The following is a 20,014-nucleotide window of genomic DNA, read 5'->3' on the forward strand; positions in this document are numbered from 1 at the left end:
GATATAACTACTCTATTCTACATGGAAGGGTGTGGGTTATTGATGAAGGAAGCAGAAGGCAAAAAGTCTCTGCTCCATAGAACATTTTGAAAGGTAATACAGTTTCTGGCTACATTACTTTTTCTCTTTTGCCTGCCTAGGCAAACTTCCACATAGAGTAGAGGAGATCTACATGCTGAGGGTTCTCTATTTCCTAATAAAATTCTATTTATATTGTGATAGTACCTAGAGGGCCCAGCCTAATAGTGTTAGGCAGTGTACAAATACAAACCAAAAAGGCTGGCCTAGCAGACGATATAGAAAAAAGTAATACTGTGGGTGCCTATACCACCTTTCACAATGGGCACCAGAGAGGATTAGTAGAAGCTAGTGGCTTAGCAGCTAGTAGCTACTTAGAGAAAATTAAAACAAAACAAGTGTGTCAAAGCAGAGGCTTGCACTGGTTTAATTAACTGGTTTAAAAACAGATTCATGTAGATAAGGCCTTAATATGCTTCTCTCTCTCTCTCTCATTCTTGTACATAATTTGTCAGTGGTAAAATAATGAACAAGGTTACATGTAAATTATCACCACGGGGCACATGAGTTACATGCCATGGTGGTAAAAACGCTGTTGGCCAGGGTACACAAATGGATGGCCCTTCTTTGCTACTGTTGGTGGAGCTGCACTGTGGAGGGAAAAAAGTCTAGTGTAAAAACAGTTGCTAAGGCCCTGAACCTGTAGACCAAGGGTTCTCAAACTGGGGATTGGGACACCTCAGGGGGTCACGAGGTTATTACATGGGGGGTCGCGAGCTGTCAGCCTCCACCCCAAACCCTGCTTTGCCTCCAGCATTTATAATGGTATTACATATATTTAAAAGTGTTTTTAATTTATAAGGGGGGGTCGCACTCAAAGGCTTGCTATGTGAGGGGGTCACCAGTACAAAAGTTTGAGAACCACTGCTGTAGCACATAGGAGCAGATTCTAAATTAGACACAGACATTTTTAGTCTAAATTAATATTACTACTGGTATGATGGTTGAGACTTAAATCGGTGCATTTTTAAATAAATATTAGTTCTGAAATTGGTGAGCTATCATTGAAAGACCTGTTGTGCACGTTATGCTAAATTACATTCTCTGTTTACAATATATATTAACATTTAAATTCACTGTAAAAACTAAATAATCTCTGGTGTAAAATAGGTAAAATGCATTGTATTAGAGCACTTTAATATTTCAAGGCAAAAATTGCAGTTATGGAATGTCAGCTAAATAAGATTGTAAATTTCCTATTATTGTAGTAGTCATATATTTTTGTTTCGTTTCAGAGTTAAACGACTGTAAGTCAGAGAGAGCTTCCACAATCCAAACAGATGACGATCAATTGATAAATCAACCCAGAGTTTTACCATACTTTAAAGGTACTGTGACATACTTACCTATATATTTTTTTCTTAAACATCGTATTCTCATAGTTCAGATGTGAGAAACATGAAGAACAGGATATTCACAGGGTTGCAAAGCAAGACAGAAGTGCTATCAGACGCAGCTTGGTGATGTTTTGATAAGATGCAGGTGTTAAATGCAGGTTTCAGTGGAAAGTAAAGAGACCTTCCAAACAGCCAGAATAAGCTCTCTGTGCATACTTGTCAAACCTCAAACATTCAGTCAAACTTCATTTATCTGAATGAGATAGCGGACATGAAAGTAACTTGAATGAGTAGAGTTTTGTGTAAGAAGAGTCTTTATCTATGTGTTTGATATACTTTGGGAGATATTAACTGTTTTTTTTGATAATCAAATTTCAGTTTTATCTATATTCATATAGTCTTGGGTAAAACAGCATTATTTTATGATGGGGTGCAAAATTCCTTGAGATAGTATCATGATGCAGTTTCTTCCTCTGGTCTCCCTGGCATTTCTCTCTCCTTTACCCCTTCAATTGTGTTGTACTTGTTTGTGTGTATTTTTCTTTGATATGGTGAAACAACTTAAAAATATAATGGATTTGTTCTATTTGCCTTTCATGCACAAATTTGAAGAGCTGAGACTACTTTAGTTAATTTTTCATGTGCCAACCAGCTTTTTTATACTTTTAAAAATAGATTATTATAGAAAGTGCCATAAAGTTAGCATGGAGCTGGTCTGCAAAACGGAATGAAGCAGAACTCATTTGAGTGGCAGAGATGATCTGGGGAAGAGTGAGGCATGTTTGTCACAGTATGGCTTTTTTTACAGTCTGACTTTTTACTGATATCTTCTCTTGAGCAGCTTAGCTAAAACTAGTATTTTTTTCTTTGAAAACCTGTATTGAAACTTTTTACTTGGAACTTGTAATTACATCAAGTCAGGTGCTATTTGAAGGGAAGAAAACGTTGTAAAAGTATTATTGGTGGACCCACATTGCAAGGTCATATGATTTTTGGCATGTGAAATTAGAAGTATAGATTTATGGCTCAGCAGTTGAGACTTTCACTTCAGAGCACAACAGTTAGGACTTGGTATGCTGCTTGGCACAATTTAGACTTAACTGTTACAGCACATATCAAGTGAACCTGAGCCTTTGTACCACACAACAGAGACCAGGAATACTTCCTTTGTAGGTAATTAAATTCCTTTTTATGAATTGAACAACTTTCAAGCACTAAATTCATACAGGGTTACTGGGATACCTGACTATGCCAGAAGGACACGTTAGTCAATATTACTACAGTATTCTACTGTATGCTTGATATTAGCAATTTTATGTCAACAGAACAACAGAAGAAAAGTGAGGATTTTTCCTTTTTGGCTTATCTTCCTTGCAAATTGTAGGATTTTAAAAAGAGAGATGACTGAAGAAGACAGTAATGTATAGTGTGGGGTACATTGGGCCTGCACTTCGTGTAGTCATTTACATTAGTGCAAAGTGAGTGTAGACTGCAGAATGGTTTTAAAGGCTGTCCTATCAGAATAGTAGCGTTTTACACTGACTTTACATTAATGTAAATTACAGCACTGTGTACAGGGCAATGGAGAATCAGGCCTAAGATCTTTTATTTTTATTTTTCCTTTATTTGTTTATAAACGTGCAAATGCATACTAAATGCACCATTAGGGAAACTTACTTTAAATATTTTCACCCCAATTTAGCAGAGCTGGGTGGGAAAAGGTTGTGGAAAGTTTTCCCATCCTAAAAGGCAAAGTCCCAGATTTTTAAAGGTATTTAGGTGTTTCTGCTTACAGTGTCACAAGACCTAACTGATTTAGGAGCCTAAATCGTATTTTCAAAAGGGATTTAGAGTTTTAAGTGTCTGAATCCCTTTTGAAAATAGATTATTAGATTCAAAGGCCAGAAAGGACCATTATGATAATCTAATCTGAGCTCCTATATAACAAAGGCCATAAATAATTCTTGGAGCAGATCTTTTAGAAAAACAGCCAATTTTGATTTTAAAATTGTCAGTTATAGAGAATTCACCATGTTTCAGTGGTTAATTGCTCTCACTGTTAAAAATACGCATATTATTTCCAGTCTGAATTTGTCTAGCTCCAGCCACTGGATTGTGTTTTACCTCTCTTGGCTAGATTGAAAAGCCTATTATTAAATATTTGTTCCCAATGTAGATACATATAATCTGTAGTCCTGGGATAGGTTGTAATCAAATTATCCTTTAATCTTCTGTTAAGATAAATAAATTGATCTCCTTGAGTCTGTTACTATCAGTCATGTTTTCTAATCCTCTAATCATTCTCATGGCTCCTCTGTGAACCTTCTCCAATTTATCAACATCCTTTAGGCATTGTGGGCCCCAGAACCGGACCCTGTATTCCAATAGTGGTCACTCCTGTACCAACTACAGAGCTAAAATAACCTCTGTACTCCGACTTGAGATTCCCCTTTTTATTCATCCAAGGATCACATTAGCTCTTTTGGCCACACTGTCACATTGGGAGCTCATGCTCAGCTGATTATCCACCACAACCCCCAAAACTTTTTCAGAATCTCTGCTTCCCAGGAGAGAGTCCTCCATCTTGTAAGTATGGCCTACATTCTTTATTCCTAGATGTATACCGGTACATTTACATTTAGCCATATTAAAATGCAGATTGTTTGCTTGCACCCAGTTTACTAAGTGATTCCAAATTGCTCTGAATCAGTGACCTGACCTCTTCATTATTTACCATTCCCACAATTTATGTGTCATCTGCAAACTTTATCAGTGATGATATTATGCTTTCTTCCAGGTCATTGATAAAAATGTTAAATAGCATAGGGCCAAAGACTGACCGCTGCAGACCCCTCTGGAAATACACTTGCTTGATGAGGATTCCCGGTTTACAGTTACATTTTAAGACCTATCAGTTAGTCAGTTTTTAATTCATTGAATGTGTGCCTTGTTTTGTAATCAAAATGTCATGTGATACCAAGTCAACACCTTACAGAAGTCTAAATATATTACATCAACGCTACTACCCTTATCAACCAAACTTGTAATTTCATTTAAAAAAAAAATCAAGTTAGTTTGACAGGATCTATTTTCCATTAACCCATGGTGATCAGCATTAATTGTATTACCCTCCAATATTCTTAATTAATTGAATCCCATATCAGCTGCTCCATTATCTTGCTCGGGATCAATGTCTGGCTGATGTGTCTGTAATTACCCAGGTCATCTTGTTTTCCCTTTTAAAAAATTGGCACATTAGGTTTTTTTCCAGTCTTCTGGAACTTCCCCAGTGTTCCAGGACTGATTGAAAATCAACATTTAACCATCCAGTGAACTCCTCGGCCAGCTCTTTTAAAACTTTTGGATGCAAGTTTTGTGGCCCTTCTGATTTAAAAATGTCTAACTTTAGCAGCTTGTGCTTAACAACCTTCAGAGATACTAGTTGTTACTTTTTGATACTAGAGTGTTATTATCACATACAATGAGACTGTATCAGATGTTTCCGCTCCCCCGGTCCCCCCTCCCCCAATACAGAACAGAAATAATTATTGAATGCTTTTGCCTTTTCTACATTATTGATCCATATAGTATTGGATCAATACCATTGTCAGGATTCTTTTTGTTACTAATATTGTTAAAAAACTCTGTCCTTAGCTCTATTAGCAATAGACTTCTACTTGTGTCCCTTGGCTTCCGTAATCAGTTTTCTACAATTCCTATCATCTGATTTACATTCATTACTCAGAGTTGGTAAGACAACTCCCACCTGTTTATGCTCTCTGTATGTGTGTGTATATATATCTCCTCAATATATGTTCCATTCTATATGCATCCGAAGAAGTGGGCTGTAGTCCACGAAAGCTTATGCTCTAATAAATTTGTTAGTCTCTAAGGTGCCACAAGTACTCCTGTTCTTCTCTTTGCGGATACAGACTAACACGGCTGCTACTCTGAAACCATTCATTACTATCAATTTCCCCTTTCTTCAATCTGTTTTATATATTACCTTTTTATTTTTTACAGCTGCCTTCACTTCCCTTCTAAACCAGATAGGTTTTTTAATCAGTACAGTCTTCTTCCTCGATTGTGGCTTTTTGTGTATTTAGTAAGGGGATTTTAACTTATGCCCAATTATCATTCACATTTATTCTGATTAAATTCTTCCTGCCAGCTGATTTGGCTCATAATTATTTTCAGCTTTGTGAAATTGGCCCAGTTAAAGCATCAAGTATGTGTGTGTTGTTACTAGTTTGGTCTTTATCCTGCTTGCACATTATAAATGTGATCAAGTCATGATCACTTGTAACGAAACTATCATTAATTTTTAGTTCTGTGACTAATTCCTCTTTATCTGTTAGGACAAGATTTAATAAAGAATTCTCCCATGTTGATTGCAACACTTTTTAAGTTAGGAAATTGGCTTCTATATTTTTAGAAATTCCAAGGTGCAGCTTTTTCCCCTACACATTATAGGTAGGCTAGTAAGGAGGCCCTCATCCTGTTCCCAAGTGTGATTTGGTGGTCTCTAGCAGACACCAACTAATACCCGTGTTGTGCTTTATCTGTTAGAACATAAGAATTCAAGATCATTTTCTTCTGAGTTTTATCAGTGACTCAGAAACAGGTAATGCCATTTCTGACATAGTCATAGAATCATAGAATATCAGGATTGGAAGGGATCTCAGGAGGTCATCTAGTCCAACTCTTTGTTCAAAGCAGGACCAATTCCCAACTAAATCATCCCAGCCAGGGCTTTGTCAAGCCTGACCTTAAAAACCTCTAAGGAAGGAGATTCCACGACCTCCCTAGGGTAACCCATTCCAGTGCTTCAGCACCCTCCAGGTGAAAATTTTTTCCCTAATATCCAATCTAAACCTCCCCTACTGCAACTTGAGACCATTACTCCTTGTTCTGTCATCTGGTACCACTGAGAACAGTCTAGATCCATCCTCTTTGGAGCCCCTTTCAGGTAGTTGAAAGCAGCTATCAAATCCCCCCTCATTCTTCTCTTCTGCAGACTAAACAATCCCAGGTCCCTCTGCCTCTCCTCATAAGTCATGTGCTCCAGCCCCCTAATCATTTTTGTTGCCCTCCACTGGACTCTTTCCAATTTTTCCACATCCTTCTTGTAGTGTGGGGCCCAAAACTAGACACAGTACTCCAGATGAGGCCTCACCAATGTTGACTAGAGGGGAATGATCATGTCCCTAAATCTGCTGGCAATGCCCCTACTTATACAGCCCAAAATGCCGTTAGCCTTCTTGGCAACAAGGGCACACTGTTGACTCATATCCAGCTTCTTGTCCTCTGTAACCCCCAGGTCCTTTTCTGCAGAACTGCTGCCTAGCCATTCGGTCCCTAGTCTGTAGCAGTGCATGGGATTCTTCCATCCTAAGTGCAGGATTCTGTACTTGTCCTTGTTGAACCTCATCGGGTTTCTTTTGGCCCAATCCTCTAATTTGTTTAGGTCCCTCTGTATCCTATCCCTACCCTCCAGCGTATCTACCACTCCTTCCAGTTTAGTGTCATCTGCAAACTTGCTGAGAGTGCAGTCCACACCATCCTCCAGATCATTAATGAAGATATTGAACAAAACCAGCCCCAGGACCAACCCTTGGGGCACTCGGCTTGATACCGGCTGCCAACTAGACATGGAGCCATTGATCACTACCCGTTGAGCCCAACGATCTAGTCAGCTTTCTATCCACCTTATAGTCCATTCATCCAGCCCATACTTCTTTAACTTGCCGGCAAGAATACTGTGGGAGACCGTATCAAAAGCTTTGCTAAAGTCAAGGAATAACACATCCACTGCTTTCCCCTCATCCACAGACCCAGTTATCTCCTCATAGAAGGCAATTAGGTTAGTCAGGCATGACTTGCCCTTGGTGAATCCATGCTGATTGTTCCTGATCACTTTCCTCTCCTCTAAGTGCTTCAGAATTGATTCCTTGAGGACCTGCTCCATGATTTTTCCAGGGACTGAGATGAGGCTGACTGGCCTGTAGTTCCCCAGATCCTCCTTCTTCCCTTTTTTAAATATGGGCACTACATTAGCCTTTTTCCAGTCATCCAGGACCTCCCCCGATCGCCATGAGTTTTCAAAGATAATGGCCAATGGCTCTGCAATCACATCCACCAACTCCTTTACCACCCTTGGATGCCACTACCCTTCCCCTTTTGCCCATTCAATCCTTCCTAAATACGTTCTAATGATTGATTTTAACATTCCAATCATATGAATCATCCCACCAGGTTTCCATAATGCCAACTAGACTGAATTTATGCTCAGAACTGAGCAATTCTAATTCCTTTTGTTTTGTTACCCAGGCTTCTAGCATTGGTGAATAGGCAATTCAGAAATTTCTTCTCTTCGTGTCTTTTGGTTCCTTGATTAATTTTGTTCTCAGCATCTCGATTTCGTGCTGTGTGCTCATATCGTACCTCTTTTTACTCTCCCCTTCTGCTATTCATTTAACCCTATCCTGACTACTCTTGCCAGCCTGTCCCTGAGGAGATTGGTCCCCCTTCTACTGAGGTGGAAGCCATCCAAACTATCCAGCCCCCTCTTCCCATAGAAGGTGCACCACTGTTCCACAAAAACAAAACTCTCCACTGCTTACCTTGTCAGTGATTCACTTCTGGAATCTTCTGCCTTCTTCTTCTTTTGCTTGTGAAAAGGAAGAGATTTAGGCTCTTAAATCAGTCAGGCATGATGCTGAGCGCAGCAACCCCTAAATACCTTTAAGAGTCTTGGGCCTCTGAGTTTTTGTACACTAAAATCCCACAATGTTTTGTTTCGAAAACCTGCTCCCTGGGCGTGGCTACCTGCCTGGCAGGCTGCCGGGCCCCAAGAAGTCCTGGCAGCTGCTGTCTGAAATTGACATACTTCTCCTCAGTTACACTGCTGCCAACCACTGTAGAGTTGGGCGAATAAGTGAATTTTCAATTCACTGGCAGTTCATACATTTAAAAACAAAAATTTGCTTTAGGTCGAACCAAATCCAAAACTTGTGAAAAATTTTGCCAAATCAAAAAAACCCCGTCTGTTTAGAGGCTAACAAAACATGTTTCATTTGCCCCAAAATGGATTTTTTCAGGCATTTGTAAAGGGTAGATTCTGGAAGAGACGACTTCCATTATAACCTTTAGCCTAGTGATTGCAACACTTGCTTGGTATGACTTGGGCTTCAGTTTCCCCCTCTACCTGATGTGGAGAAGGGATTTGAACTTGGGTCTCCCACATTTTAGGAAAGTGTCCTGATCTCCAGGGTATAGAATCATTCTCACTTTTAGCTGGATTGTAGAGCTCAGGGACTTAAATGTGGAGGAGACTAAGGGTATGTCTACACTTAAAATGCCACAGCTGTAGCTGCTCCGCTGTAGCACTTCAGCATAGACAGTCAGTACAGCGACCGGAGGGATTCTTCCATTGCTGTCATTAATCCACCTTCCCGAGAGGTGATAGCTAGGTTGATGGAAGAATTCTTCTGTCAAGCTAGCACTGTCTACACTGGAGGCTAGGTTGGCATAGCTATGTCTCTGAGATGTGGATTTTTCACACCCATGAGAGATGTAGCTATGCTGATGTAAATTTTCAATGTAGGCCAGCCCTTGGAATTTCTTTGAGTCGGGGTGCAAAACCTTTCTGGAATTTGTGTTTCAAGGAAGAGTAAGAAAATTGTAGGGAAAGGCTCCATACCTGACTGGTGGAATAACCACCTGAAAAAGAATTTTTGGAATAAGCAGACCCAGCAAGGAAGAAGGGATTGATCATCAAAGAAAACTATGCCTTGGAGGTCAGAAAGTATAGGAAGAAAGTGAGAATTGCCAAAGTCAAGGAATTCCTTGCAAAGGAAATTAAAACAAATAATAAAAGGATCTTTAGCCATATAAATAAAAGAATAAGTAAATAAGTGGAGCCCCTAAGCAGTGAGGATGCGTTAAAAATTAAGGATAATCTAGGTATGGCCTGAAAATTAAATTAATACTTTGCCTCAGTAAAGATGATAATGGGGGCAAAGACAAGATGGCAAATGGGAGTGAGTGTATAGAAGTGGAAATTACTACATCCATGTTGGAAGCAAAACTCAAAGTGCTTAATGTGCTCAAATCTGGAGGTCCAGGTAATCTCCATCCCAGAATACCGAATGAACCGCCACATGAAATTGCAAATCTGGTAGCAAGGATCTTTAATAAATCTGTCAAATTGGGGGGGTGGTACTGTATGACTGGAGAGTAGTAAATATAACACTTTAGGAGACAAAAAGTGATCCAGTCAACTGCAGATTTGTTAGTCTCACCTCAATAGTATGCAAAACTTTAGAATAAACTTTGAAGGAAAGAAAAATTAAAGACATGGAACTAAATGGAAAATCAGATAAAATGCAACATTGATTTACCAAAGGTAGATTGTGCCAGACTAACATGATGTCTTGCTTTGATGAGATAAAAGATTTTTTAGACAAGGGGAAGTGGTAGAGCTCATCTATCTGGACTTCATTTAAGCATTTGACATGGTATCAGATGGTTAATCATTAGTTAAGATGGAGAACATGGGGATTGGTACAAGAATTGTAAGGTGGATACGGAACTGGCTACAAGGAAGATGACAAAGGGTTGTGCTGAAAGGAAACCTGCAGGGCTGGAAAGAGGTTATTACAAGAGTTCCTCAAGGATTGATCTTGCTTAATATTTTCATTCATGATTTTGGCACACAAAGTGTGCTAATGAAATTTGCTGATGACATAAAGTTGGTAGGCATCATCAATACAAAGGGGGACTGGAATATTATACAGGAAGAATTGGATGCTTGTAGGGGATAAAATGTCAAAGAAACCCACCACAGTAGCATTTAACTTCAAAAAAAGGAACTACACAAAAATGAGAAAGCTAGTTAGACGGAAATTAGAAGGAACAGTCACAAGGGTGAAATGCTTGCAAACTGCATTGAAACAATATAAAAAGATCATAATAGAGGCTCAAACTAAATGTATACCCCCAAATATTTAAAAAAAATTGGTAAGAGGACCAAAAAAGGTCAGCATGGCTAAACAGCAGAGTAAAAGAGGGCAGGTAGAGGCAAAAAGGCATCCTTTAAAAATTGGAAGTCAGATCCGAATGAGGAATATAGGAAGGAACATACACTTTGTCAAATCAAGTGTAAAAGTATAATAAGGCAGGCCAAGAAAGAGTTTGAAGAGCAAATAGCTATACAATTTATTTTAAGTACATCAGAAGCATGAAGCCTGTCAAACAGTCAGTGGGGCCATTGGACAATCAAGGTGCTAACGGAGCACTCAAAGACAAGGCCATTGTGTAGACTAAATGAATTCTTTGCAACAATCTTCACTGCAGAGGATGTGAGGGAGAACCCCACACTCAAGTCATTCTTTTTTAGGTGACAAATCTGAGGAACTATCCCGAGAGTGAGGTGTCGGTAGAGGCGGTTTTAGAATAAATTGAAGGAAGTTCTGAAGGAACTCTTAATTTTAAATTGCAAAACTACTAACTCTGGTATGTAACCTATCACTTAAATCGGCGCCTGTGCCAGATGACTGGAGGATAGCTAATGTAATGCCGATTTTTAAAAAAGGCTCCAGAGGTGATCCTTGAAATTACAGGCTGGTGAGTCTAATTATACATACAAAATCATAGGTTTTAAATTAGCTGCTGCCACTCAAGAAAGAGATCTTGGAGTCATCATGGATGGTCTCTGCAAACATCTGCTCAGTGTGCAGTGGCCGACAAATGCTAACAGACTATTAGGAACCATTAGGAAAGGGGTAGATAATAAATTGAAACCATCATAACGCCACTATATAAGTCCATGGTATGCCCACTCCTTGAATACTGTGTGCAGTTCAAGTTGCGTCATCTCGAAAAAGATATATTAGAATTGAAAAAGATGCAGAGAAGGGCAGTGAAAATGATTCGGTATATGGAACAGCATCCATAGGAGGAGAGATTAAAAAGATTGGGACTGCTCATCTTAGAAAAGAGATGACTAAGGGGAAATATAAAGATCTATAAAATCAAGAATGGTCTGGAGAAAGTAAATAGGGAAGTGTTATTTACCACTTTCCATAGCACAACAACTAGGGGTCATCGATGTAATTAATAGGCAGTAGGTTTAAAATAAACAAAAGGAAGTACTTCTTCTACACAATGCACAATTGTTGCCATGGGATATTGTGAAGGCCAAAAAAGTATAACTAGGTTCAAAAAAGAATTCGATAAGTTCCTGGAGGATAGGTCCACTGATGGCTATTAGCCGGGATAGTCAGGGATGCAACCCCATGATCTGGGTGTCCCTAAACCTCTGACTGCCAGAAGCTGGGAGCAGATGCCATGCATCACTTGAAATCGCCCTGTTCTGTTCATTCCTTCTGAGGCATCTGGCACAAGCCGCTATCAGAGACAGGATATTTGGCTAGATAGACCATTGGTCTGACCCAGTATGGCTGTTATGTTCCATGCTTATGACTTAGGCTTGAAAAATTTCTCCAGCACCACCAGCACAAGGATGAAACCTCCTTGCCCAGGTGAAGCAATATCTACACCTCATGTCCCCCAGTAATGACACCCACAATTAAAACCAGTTGTGTACTGGTTTTGTATTATATTTGTTTGTAGCATTGTCAATCAACTTTCTATTGAATGAACTTTAACATTGTAATTTACTCTGCCTTTTGTGGGGGGTTTTAACCTGGTTTCCCCTTCTTGCTTCACTCGTCTTTTTCTTTCCTATTGTCTGTATTGTTTTAGGTGTGTGATGTTCCTTCTTTTCCTTCTCTTCTTCTGTGTCCTTATACTTCGTTGTTTTCTTTCCTACGTATTGTACTGTACCTTCTCACCTATATTTTTGGTCTCACATTTCTTCCACTTCTTCCCAAAGATCTATCTTTCTCTGTCTATGCATCTGTTTTGTACTCCCCATTTGCTTTCTCACTCACCCCTCATGTCCACCCTTTCTCTCTTTTATACCCCTCTTTCTCCCTACACGTTCACCCATCCGCCCACAGGCTCCTTTCTGCATCCTGTTCTACCTAAAATAACAGCAGCCTCTGAACTGCTCTGCTTCATCAGTTAAGCCCCCTCCTGCAGGAAAATATTAGCAGTACTACTGGTCTCCCTTCTCTTTCTCTTAAAGGAATATTGGCTCCTGCATCATTCATCTTCTAGGCTTTTCTTTTTGCTCAGGCTGCTCTGCTCCCTAGCCCCAGTATGCCCACTTGATTTTTTTTGTTCCAAATTCCTTATCGCCCCAGCAAGTGAGTTTTTCAAACCTGTTTATGCATTCAAAATTATTCCCTCCCCCCCCAAACCATTGACAGATCTTTTTTTAGTACTGCCCCAAACTATATTTATACTTTAAAACAATGATACTTGAGTGATTCAGGAAAGAAAAACAAGTAACGCATGTGCAAGAATAGTAATTTTCTCATCTTGTAGCACATACATTTGGTCTGCTCAAGCCATGAAAAAGAAAATTATCACTCCATCTACAGCTCCCATAAAATCAGTTTCTCATCTGACTTTATTATTCCTAGTTTCTGATTTGACAGTCAGTAATCTTGTCCACTGAACTGATGAATTGCTCTTTCTGCTGCCACTCTTCTCCCTCTACTGGAATACTGATGTATTCATGACATGCTGGGGAAATGTTTCGAAATAGTACAGTAAAAGCCAGCCTGAGGCCCAACATGCAGAATTAGGCCCGCTCAGAATCCTATATAGCAAAAACATTGTTGATGGGGGGAGGGGCAGGGATAATAACAAGGTGGAAAGAGTAGACAGTAGCAAGAAAGAGGACAACCAACATATATGTATCTGTTTAATAGATAAATAAAAAGGTGTCTCTTTAACTGATTGGCACAAGCCGTTTTAAAGCAGTAACCATGTTTAAATAACTGGACCATTGTCAACATTTTTAACAGAAAAATAGGCAAATATATTGGCTCATTTTAAGGGCTAGTTCATCGTGTAATGTTATTTCCGAATTAAGTCTTTTGTTTTACTTTTGGCTAAACTGGTTTATCTCCTTCAACAATGTGCAAAAAAAGAAAAGAAAAAAGAAACCTTATTGATTACAATGCCTGTGACAGCTTCCTCCATAACAAGCCGGAACTGTGTTAGCAAATAAGAGCTGTGACATAAGTTAGAAAAATTCAACATCAAGCCTATAATTCTGTCTTTTAACTTTCCCTAGATATACAAGTATTTGAGCTCAGTGATGATGTGATGTTAGGTTCCCCATGAACTTGGGAGAAACCAATAGGGTCTTTTCCCACTTAGATTCTGTAGCAGAAAGAAGAGTTTTGCATCATTCAAGAAAGAATTTGAGATCTGTTACCACCTGAATCACTTGCTTTTTTGCTTATGTCACAGACTTAATATTGAGTGTAATGTATGCATTTTACATATTATAGAAAACAACTGTCCAATTTGTCCACATCTTACCTATAGTGTGGCACCCAAAACTAGACACAATTCTGCAGTTTGAGGCCTCACCAGTGCCAAGTAGAGAAGAACAATTACCTACTGTGTTTTACTTGGGACACTCTGGTTAATATACCCCAGAATGTTATAGTCTTTTTTGCTACTGCATCACATTGTTGACTTATGTTCAATTTGTGACGCACTATAACCTCTAGATCCTTTTCTTCTGTACTAATGCCTAACCAGTTATTATCCATGTTGCATTTGTGCCTTTGATTTTTCCTTCCTAAGTGTAGTACTTTGCACTTGCCTATATTTTATTTTGTTGATTTCAGACTAGTTCTCAAATTTATCAAGGTCCTTGCTTACAACTCCTCTGAGCTTAGTGTTGTCCACAAACTTTATTTCCGCATTGAAGTGGACAATATGCTTATAAAGAGCATAAATGGTGACTGGTAAATTTGATTCTTAAAATTCTTTAACATTTAATAATCTAAAATCCCAGTCCTGGAAACACTTAAACATGTGTGTGTACCATTGCTCACATGAATAGTCCCATTGTCTTCAATAAGACAACATACATGAATGTTATGCATGTGCTTAAGTGTTTGCATGCAAGCTCTAGGACTTCAGTGGTGCTACTCACTGCAATTAAAGTTTAGCATGTGCATAAATCTTTGTAAGATTAGGATCTAAGATGTCATAAGTAACAGGTAATTAAATTTGTTTACAGTATATGGCCCCGATCTTGCAAAGATTTACACACCTGTTTATCTCTATGCAATGTAAGTAATCAGATTAATGTCACTGGGACTATGCATGTGACTGAGGGCTTGTCTACACTGCCACTTTTGTCGGTATAACTTACAGTATGTCACACAGGGGTGTGAAAAAACACACTTCTGAGCAACATAAGTTACTCTGACAAAAGCATCGGTGTGGACAGCGCTATGTTGGTGAGAGAGCTTCTCCCGCTGACATAGCTATCGGCGCTCATGCAAGTGGTTTTATGATGTTGAAGGGAGAGCTCTCTTCCATTGGCATAGAGCCACTACACGAGCAATCTTACAGCAGTGCACTTTTATCGGTACAGCTGGGCTGCTGTACGCTCGCTAGTGTAGACATGGTCTAAGGCTTCGCAGGATCAGTGTTTGTGATTTTAAATTGGTAATTTTACTTTAACAAAATCCCTGAATTTTAAAAATATTTTTGGAGTCAGTTCATAGAAGAGTTTAATTTTGCAAAACTTATGGTTACTTCCAAGCATGCAAAGCTGCTAATAATCAGAAATATTTTTCACCAAAGGTTTGTATCTAGGGCAGTTAACTTACGTGATTAACTCAAAAAAATTAATTGCGATTAAAAAATGTATTGCGATCAATCACACTGTTTAAACAATAGAATACCAATTGAAATGTATTAAATATTTTGGATGTTTTTCTACATTTTCAAATATATTGATTTTTATTACACACAGAATACAAAGTGTACAATGCTCACTTTATATTATTATTTTTATTACAAATATTTGCATTGTAAAAATGATAAAAGAAATAGTATTTTTCAATTCACCTCATACAAGTACTGTATTGCAATCTCTTTATCCTGAAAGTGTAACTTACAAATGTAGATTTTTGTTGTTGTTACATAGCTGCACTCAAAAACAAAACAATGTAAAACTTTAGAACCTACAAGTCCACTCAGTCCTCCTTCTTGTTCAGACAATTGCTAAGATAAACAAGTTTGTTTACATTTACGGGAGATACTGCTGCCTGCTTCTTATTTAGTGTCACCTGAAAGTGAGAACAGGCGTTCGCATGGCACTTTTGTAGCCGGCATTGCAAGGTATTTACATGCCAGATATGCTAAACATTCGTATGCCCCTTCATGCTTCGGCCACCACCCCAAAGAACACGCTTCCATACTGATAATGCTTGTTAAAAAAAATAATGCGTTAATTTAAATTTGTGACTGAACTCCTTGGGGGAGAATAGTATGTCTCCTGTTCTGTTTTACTCGCATTCTACCAAATATTTCGTGTTCTAACAGTCTTGGATGATGACCCAGCACATGTTCCTTTTACGAACACTTTCACTGCAGATTTGACAAAACGCAAAGAAGGTACCAATGTGAGATTTCTAAAAATAGCTACAGCACTTGACCAAAAGTTTAAGAATCTGAAGTGCCATCCAAAATCTGAGAGGACGAGATGTGGAGCATGTTTTTGGAAGTCTTAAGAGAACAACACTCCGTTGCGGAAATTACAGAACCCGAACCACCAAAAAAGAAAATCAGCCTTCTGCTGGTGGCATCTGACTCAGATAATGAAAATGAACATGTGTTGGTTCGCACTGTTCTGAATCGTTATCGAGCAGAACCTGTAATCAGCATGGACGCATGTTCTCGGGAATGGTGGTTGAAGATTAAGGTACATATGAATCTTTAGCGCATCTGGCATGTAAATATCTTGCAATGCCGGCTACAACAGTGCCATGCAAACGCCTGTTCTCACTTTCAGGTGACATTGTAAACAATAAGAAGGCAGCATTATCTCCTGCAAATTGTAACCAAACTTGTTTGTCTGAGTGATTGCCTGAAGTAGGACTGAGTGGACTGTAGGTTCTAAAGTTTGACATTGTTTTATTTTTGAATGCAGTTATTTTTTGTACATAATTCTACATTTGTAAGTTCAACTTTCATAATAAAGAAATTGCATTACAGTACTTGTATTAGGTGAAATGAAAAATACAGTTTCTTTTGTTTTTTACAGTGCAATATTTGTAATAAAAATAAATATAAAGTGAGCACTGTACACTTTGTATTGTGTTGTAATTAAATTCAATGTCTTTGAAAATGTAGAAAACATCCAAAATATTTAAGTAAATGGTATTCTATTATTGTTTAACAGTGCAATTAATCACGATTAATTTTTTAATTGCTTAACAGCAATTAATTATCACTTAATTAGATACTGCTCAACACCATCTATTAGCTTAGGCAAAAAATGAAAATATTAAAAATAAAATGTTGGGCAGTAGTTACAAAATCTGTGAATCAAAAACGTGACCCAGCAGTTTTGTAAAGAACCAATAATTTCTGCGTGAATAACTGGAAAATGAAATTGAGTAAAAACAAAAGTGAAATTTACCTATTCAAAATATATTTAATTGTGCAGTCTGAGTGGAATGTAAAAAACAAAACGGTATCAGTCTAATTAATATATTCAGTTTTAACAAAGAACGTTTATTTTTTGGACTATTTTAAAATATCCACTTTAAATGGGTTGTGCCCCTTTAATTTCAGTGTGCCACTGTACAGCGGTCAGTGGAGCTGCTGACCTAGGAGCTTGAAGCAGTTAAGGATTCTTTAGAATAATTTGTCTTGCTCGTCATCATTTTAGCTTTACATCTTTCTCATGAAAGGAAAAGATTTTTCTTGCTGATGCTGCTTTCTTTTAACCCCAAATAACCCAGAGCGTAGAAAGTTGGCAGCCTGTGTCTTCATCTGTGTGTTTTGACAGATGTAAAGTCGTGAAGACTCATAGCCTGGGAGAAGGGACATTCCCACTAGTAAATCTACCTAGCTGGAAAAACAATAATGCGAACTGTATTAGATATTAAATGGCACCTTTTAAGGCAAGATTGGTGCGTGACCCTTGTGAAAGGAGTATGTATAGGGTGGGGTGAGGATGAGTTACATACATGGGGTTAGTTTCCTGCTTGTTTCCTATACAGCTCTACTCCTGGGCGTGACGTGAAGACTTTAAGGTGGGGAGGGAGGCGCCCTGTTTAAGGGAGTCTGGGGAGCGCTGCTGGGATTGACCTACGTTAATCGGATCCCAATTTGTGCAGGGGGAGATGTTGGTTAGTTATTTCTAAAATGAGAAGATTGTAGCTGATGAAGACGTTACTGTATCATTTCTTCAGCCATATCCCTCCTCCCACGAGTCTGCCTCTCAGAATTCACTTGGTTGGGAGGGGTGGGTGGGTGATGTGGACTTTGTTTTTGTAGGGTCTTCACCTCCATCTCTTTTTGCAAAGCAGCTTCTTGAGTAGGAATTGTAGGGCTGTGGGAGGAGAACAGCTGCGTTTATTGCCACCAGTGACCTAAAAGCGACTGTGGGGGCGGGCCAACGGGGAAGGGAACATCCCGGCTCACCTATGCTACTTATACACCCCTGGCCATGAGGTGGGATCCTAAACACTGCCCCACTTCGGACCTCAGTGAGACTCTGAAGGGGCCTCCTAGGAAGTGAGTGGGGACCCGAATCCGAGGAAGCGGCTGGCTCCGCTCCTGTCAGCGTCCAAAGCGGCGGCAGCCCGCTGTCTTGGTGGTGGGCTGGTAACATCTCGGAGCCTCCTTAACCGCGGCGCCACCTTAAGAGCCCGCTGACTTTTCTCGTTACATTGTAGCAGCGGAAAGAATGTCGGCGCGGGCCGCGGGTGACGTCAGAGGGGAACAGCGCAGAGCGGCGGCGGCCAGGCAGCGGCGGCGGCGGCCCCGGCACGGAGGAGGAGGAGGAGGAGAGAGCGGCCCCGGCCCCTCCGCCACCACAGCGGCAATGGCGACCGTCGGAGAGCGCAGGTCCCTGCCCAGCCCGGAGGCGATGCTGGGGCAGCCCTGGAGCCACTGGGTCGATGCTGCTAAACTTCACGGAAACGATGGTGAGCAGAGCGCCCCCCCCACGTTCCCCGGGGAGCTCGGGAGCGCCCGGGCACGGGGCCACCCTAGCCTGGCACCGCTCCGGGAGAGCTGCCCCCGGGAGCCTTGGAGGCGGAGCGCCGCCGGGGGGAATCTGCCCGAGCCCCGGGGCCGGGGCCGGGACCGGGACACTCCTCCCCGCGATCCTGGGCACGCTGCTGGAGGAATCTGTGCGAGGTAGGGTTTCCTGCAACACTCCTGTCTCCGGGATGGATCCTGGGTGCACTGGACAGAGGGTCTGTGTGAGCCCGGGGACGGGAAACTCCCCCTCCCCCATCCCTGGGATCTAGGGAGCGCTGATGGGTGCGTGAGAGAGAGACATCCCGGTGGGCACCTTGCGCCCCTGCGATCCCGGGGGCACCAATTGGAGATGTAAGTAAGTCCTAGGGGCCGCCCCCCCTCCCCCGGTATTCTGCATATTCTGATGGAGGAGGTGTGTGTGAGCCTCCGGTGGGGCATCACCCTTCAGAGGTACACTGTTGGAGGAACTGTGTGAGCTCCAGGATCTTGGGTGGACCGGTGGTCTGTACCTCATATCGATGCTGGTTTTTATGGTAGGGAACGGTACATATGCAAGTTCTATATGCCAGTCTCACCTGTATATAAGTGTAGGACCACACAGGGTTTTGGCAAGTGTACTGGTGGGTGACTGCATCACCACGACTCTGTAAGCCCTAACGGCTGGGTGTTCTTTTGTTTTTGTTTTTTTAAGGAACAGCATTGGAAGAAAGTTTCAAGGAGTATGGAAAAAATCGAGAAGCGATGCGACTCTGTAGAGAAGGTGAGCATGGTTTGTTATTAAGAAGAAATGTGCATGAAGAGGTTTCCCTGCTTGTAATTATGTTGTAAGAACATGCATATGGAGAAAACTCACCAGATCTTTGAAACCATTGTTTTATACCTAAGGTTCCTTAGTGGATGTCTTAAGGTATTAAATGGACTCTTAAAACCAAAGGTATCATAATAAATCTGTCTGACTTACCATATTATTCAGACCAGGTTTTTAATTGGTTAGCATGATGATCTTTGTCCCTAAATAGTCTCTAGCGGGCCACGATATCTTTGGGAGCAGCACCCATGGACCATTCTACAGTATCCTCTGTTGTTGTTTTCTAAATTGACTTGATCAGTTCTATTTTAGTACTAGAGCACTGATCTACTTTTTTTCCAATCAAGTCAGTGCCTCATGTTTTTTACTTAGGACAGTGTTAATACATAGTGGGAGAGTGGCATACAGACAGCAAGCCGTAAAGCAAGGATAAACAGCCTGAACTTGGACAAATAGAAATACTGTTTACCGGTGTAGACAAAAGTCAGTCATTTTGTAACTGAAGATGAAAAAAACAGTAATAAGTCTGGTTTTCATGTTTGACTGCTTGTCTCAATTCAAAGACACTGTTTGCATCAGGGCAGTGGCCTCAGAATTTTCGAATGTTGCTAACATTGATTGAGCTCCA

General features: G+C 40.3%; 1 protein-coding gene across 3 annotated transcripts in view; it reads left to right on the forward strand.

The window, feature by feature from the left end:
- The window catches only part of ATXN7 (ataxin 7), a 140,230-nt gene that overhangs the window by 26,816 nt on the left and 93,400 nt on the right, over nt 1-20,014 (forward strand). For all 3 annotated transcript variants that reach the window (XM_034775579.1, XM_034775581.1, XM_034775580.1), the window contains 3 exons: nt 1,314-1,406; nt 18,269-18,520; nt 19,270-19,338. In XM_034775579.1, the coding sequence (XP_034631470.1) occupies nt 18,280-18,520; nt 19,270-19,338 (310 nt within the window). In that variant the 5' untranslated portion in view covers nt 1,314-1,406; nt 18,269-18,279. The remainder of the gene's footprint in view (nt 1-1,313; nt 1,407-18,268; nt 18,521-19,269; nt 19,339-20,014) is intronic.

The sequence above is a fragment of the Trachemys scripta genome, chromosome 7 (genome assembly GCF_013100865.1).
Source record: "Trachemys scripta elegans isolate TJP31775 chromosome 7, CAS_Tse_1.0, whole genome shotgun sequence".
In the NCBI taxonomy this organism is placed as follows: Eukaryota; Metazoa; Chordata; order Testudines; family Emydidae; genus Trachemys; species Trachemys scripta.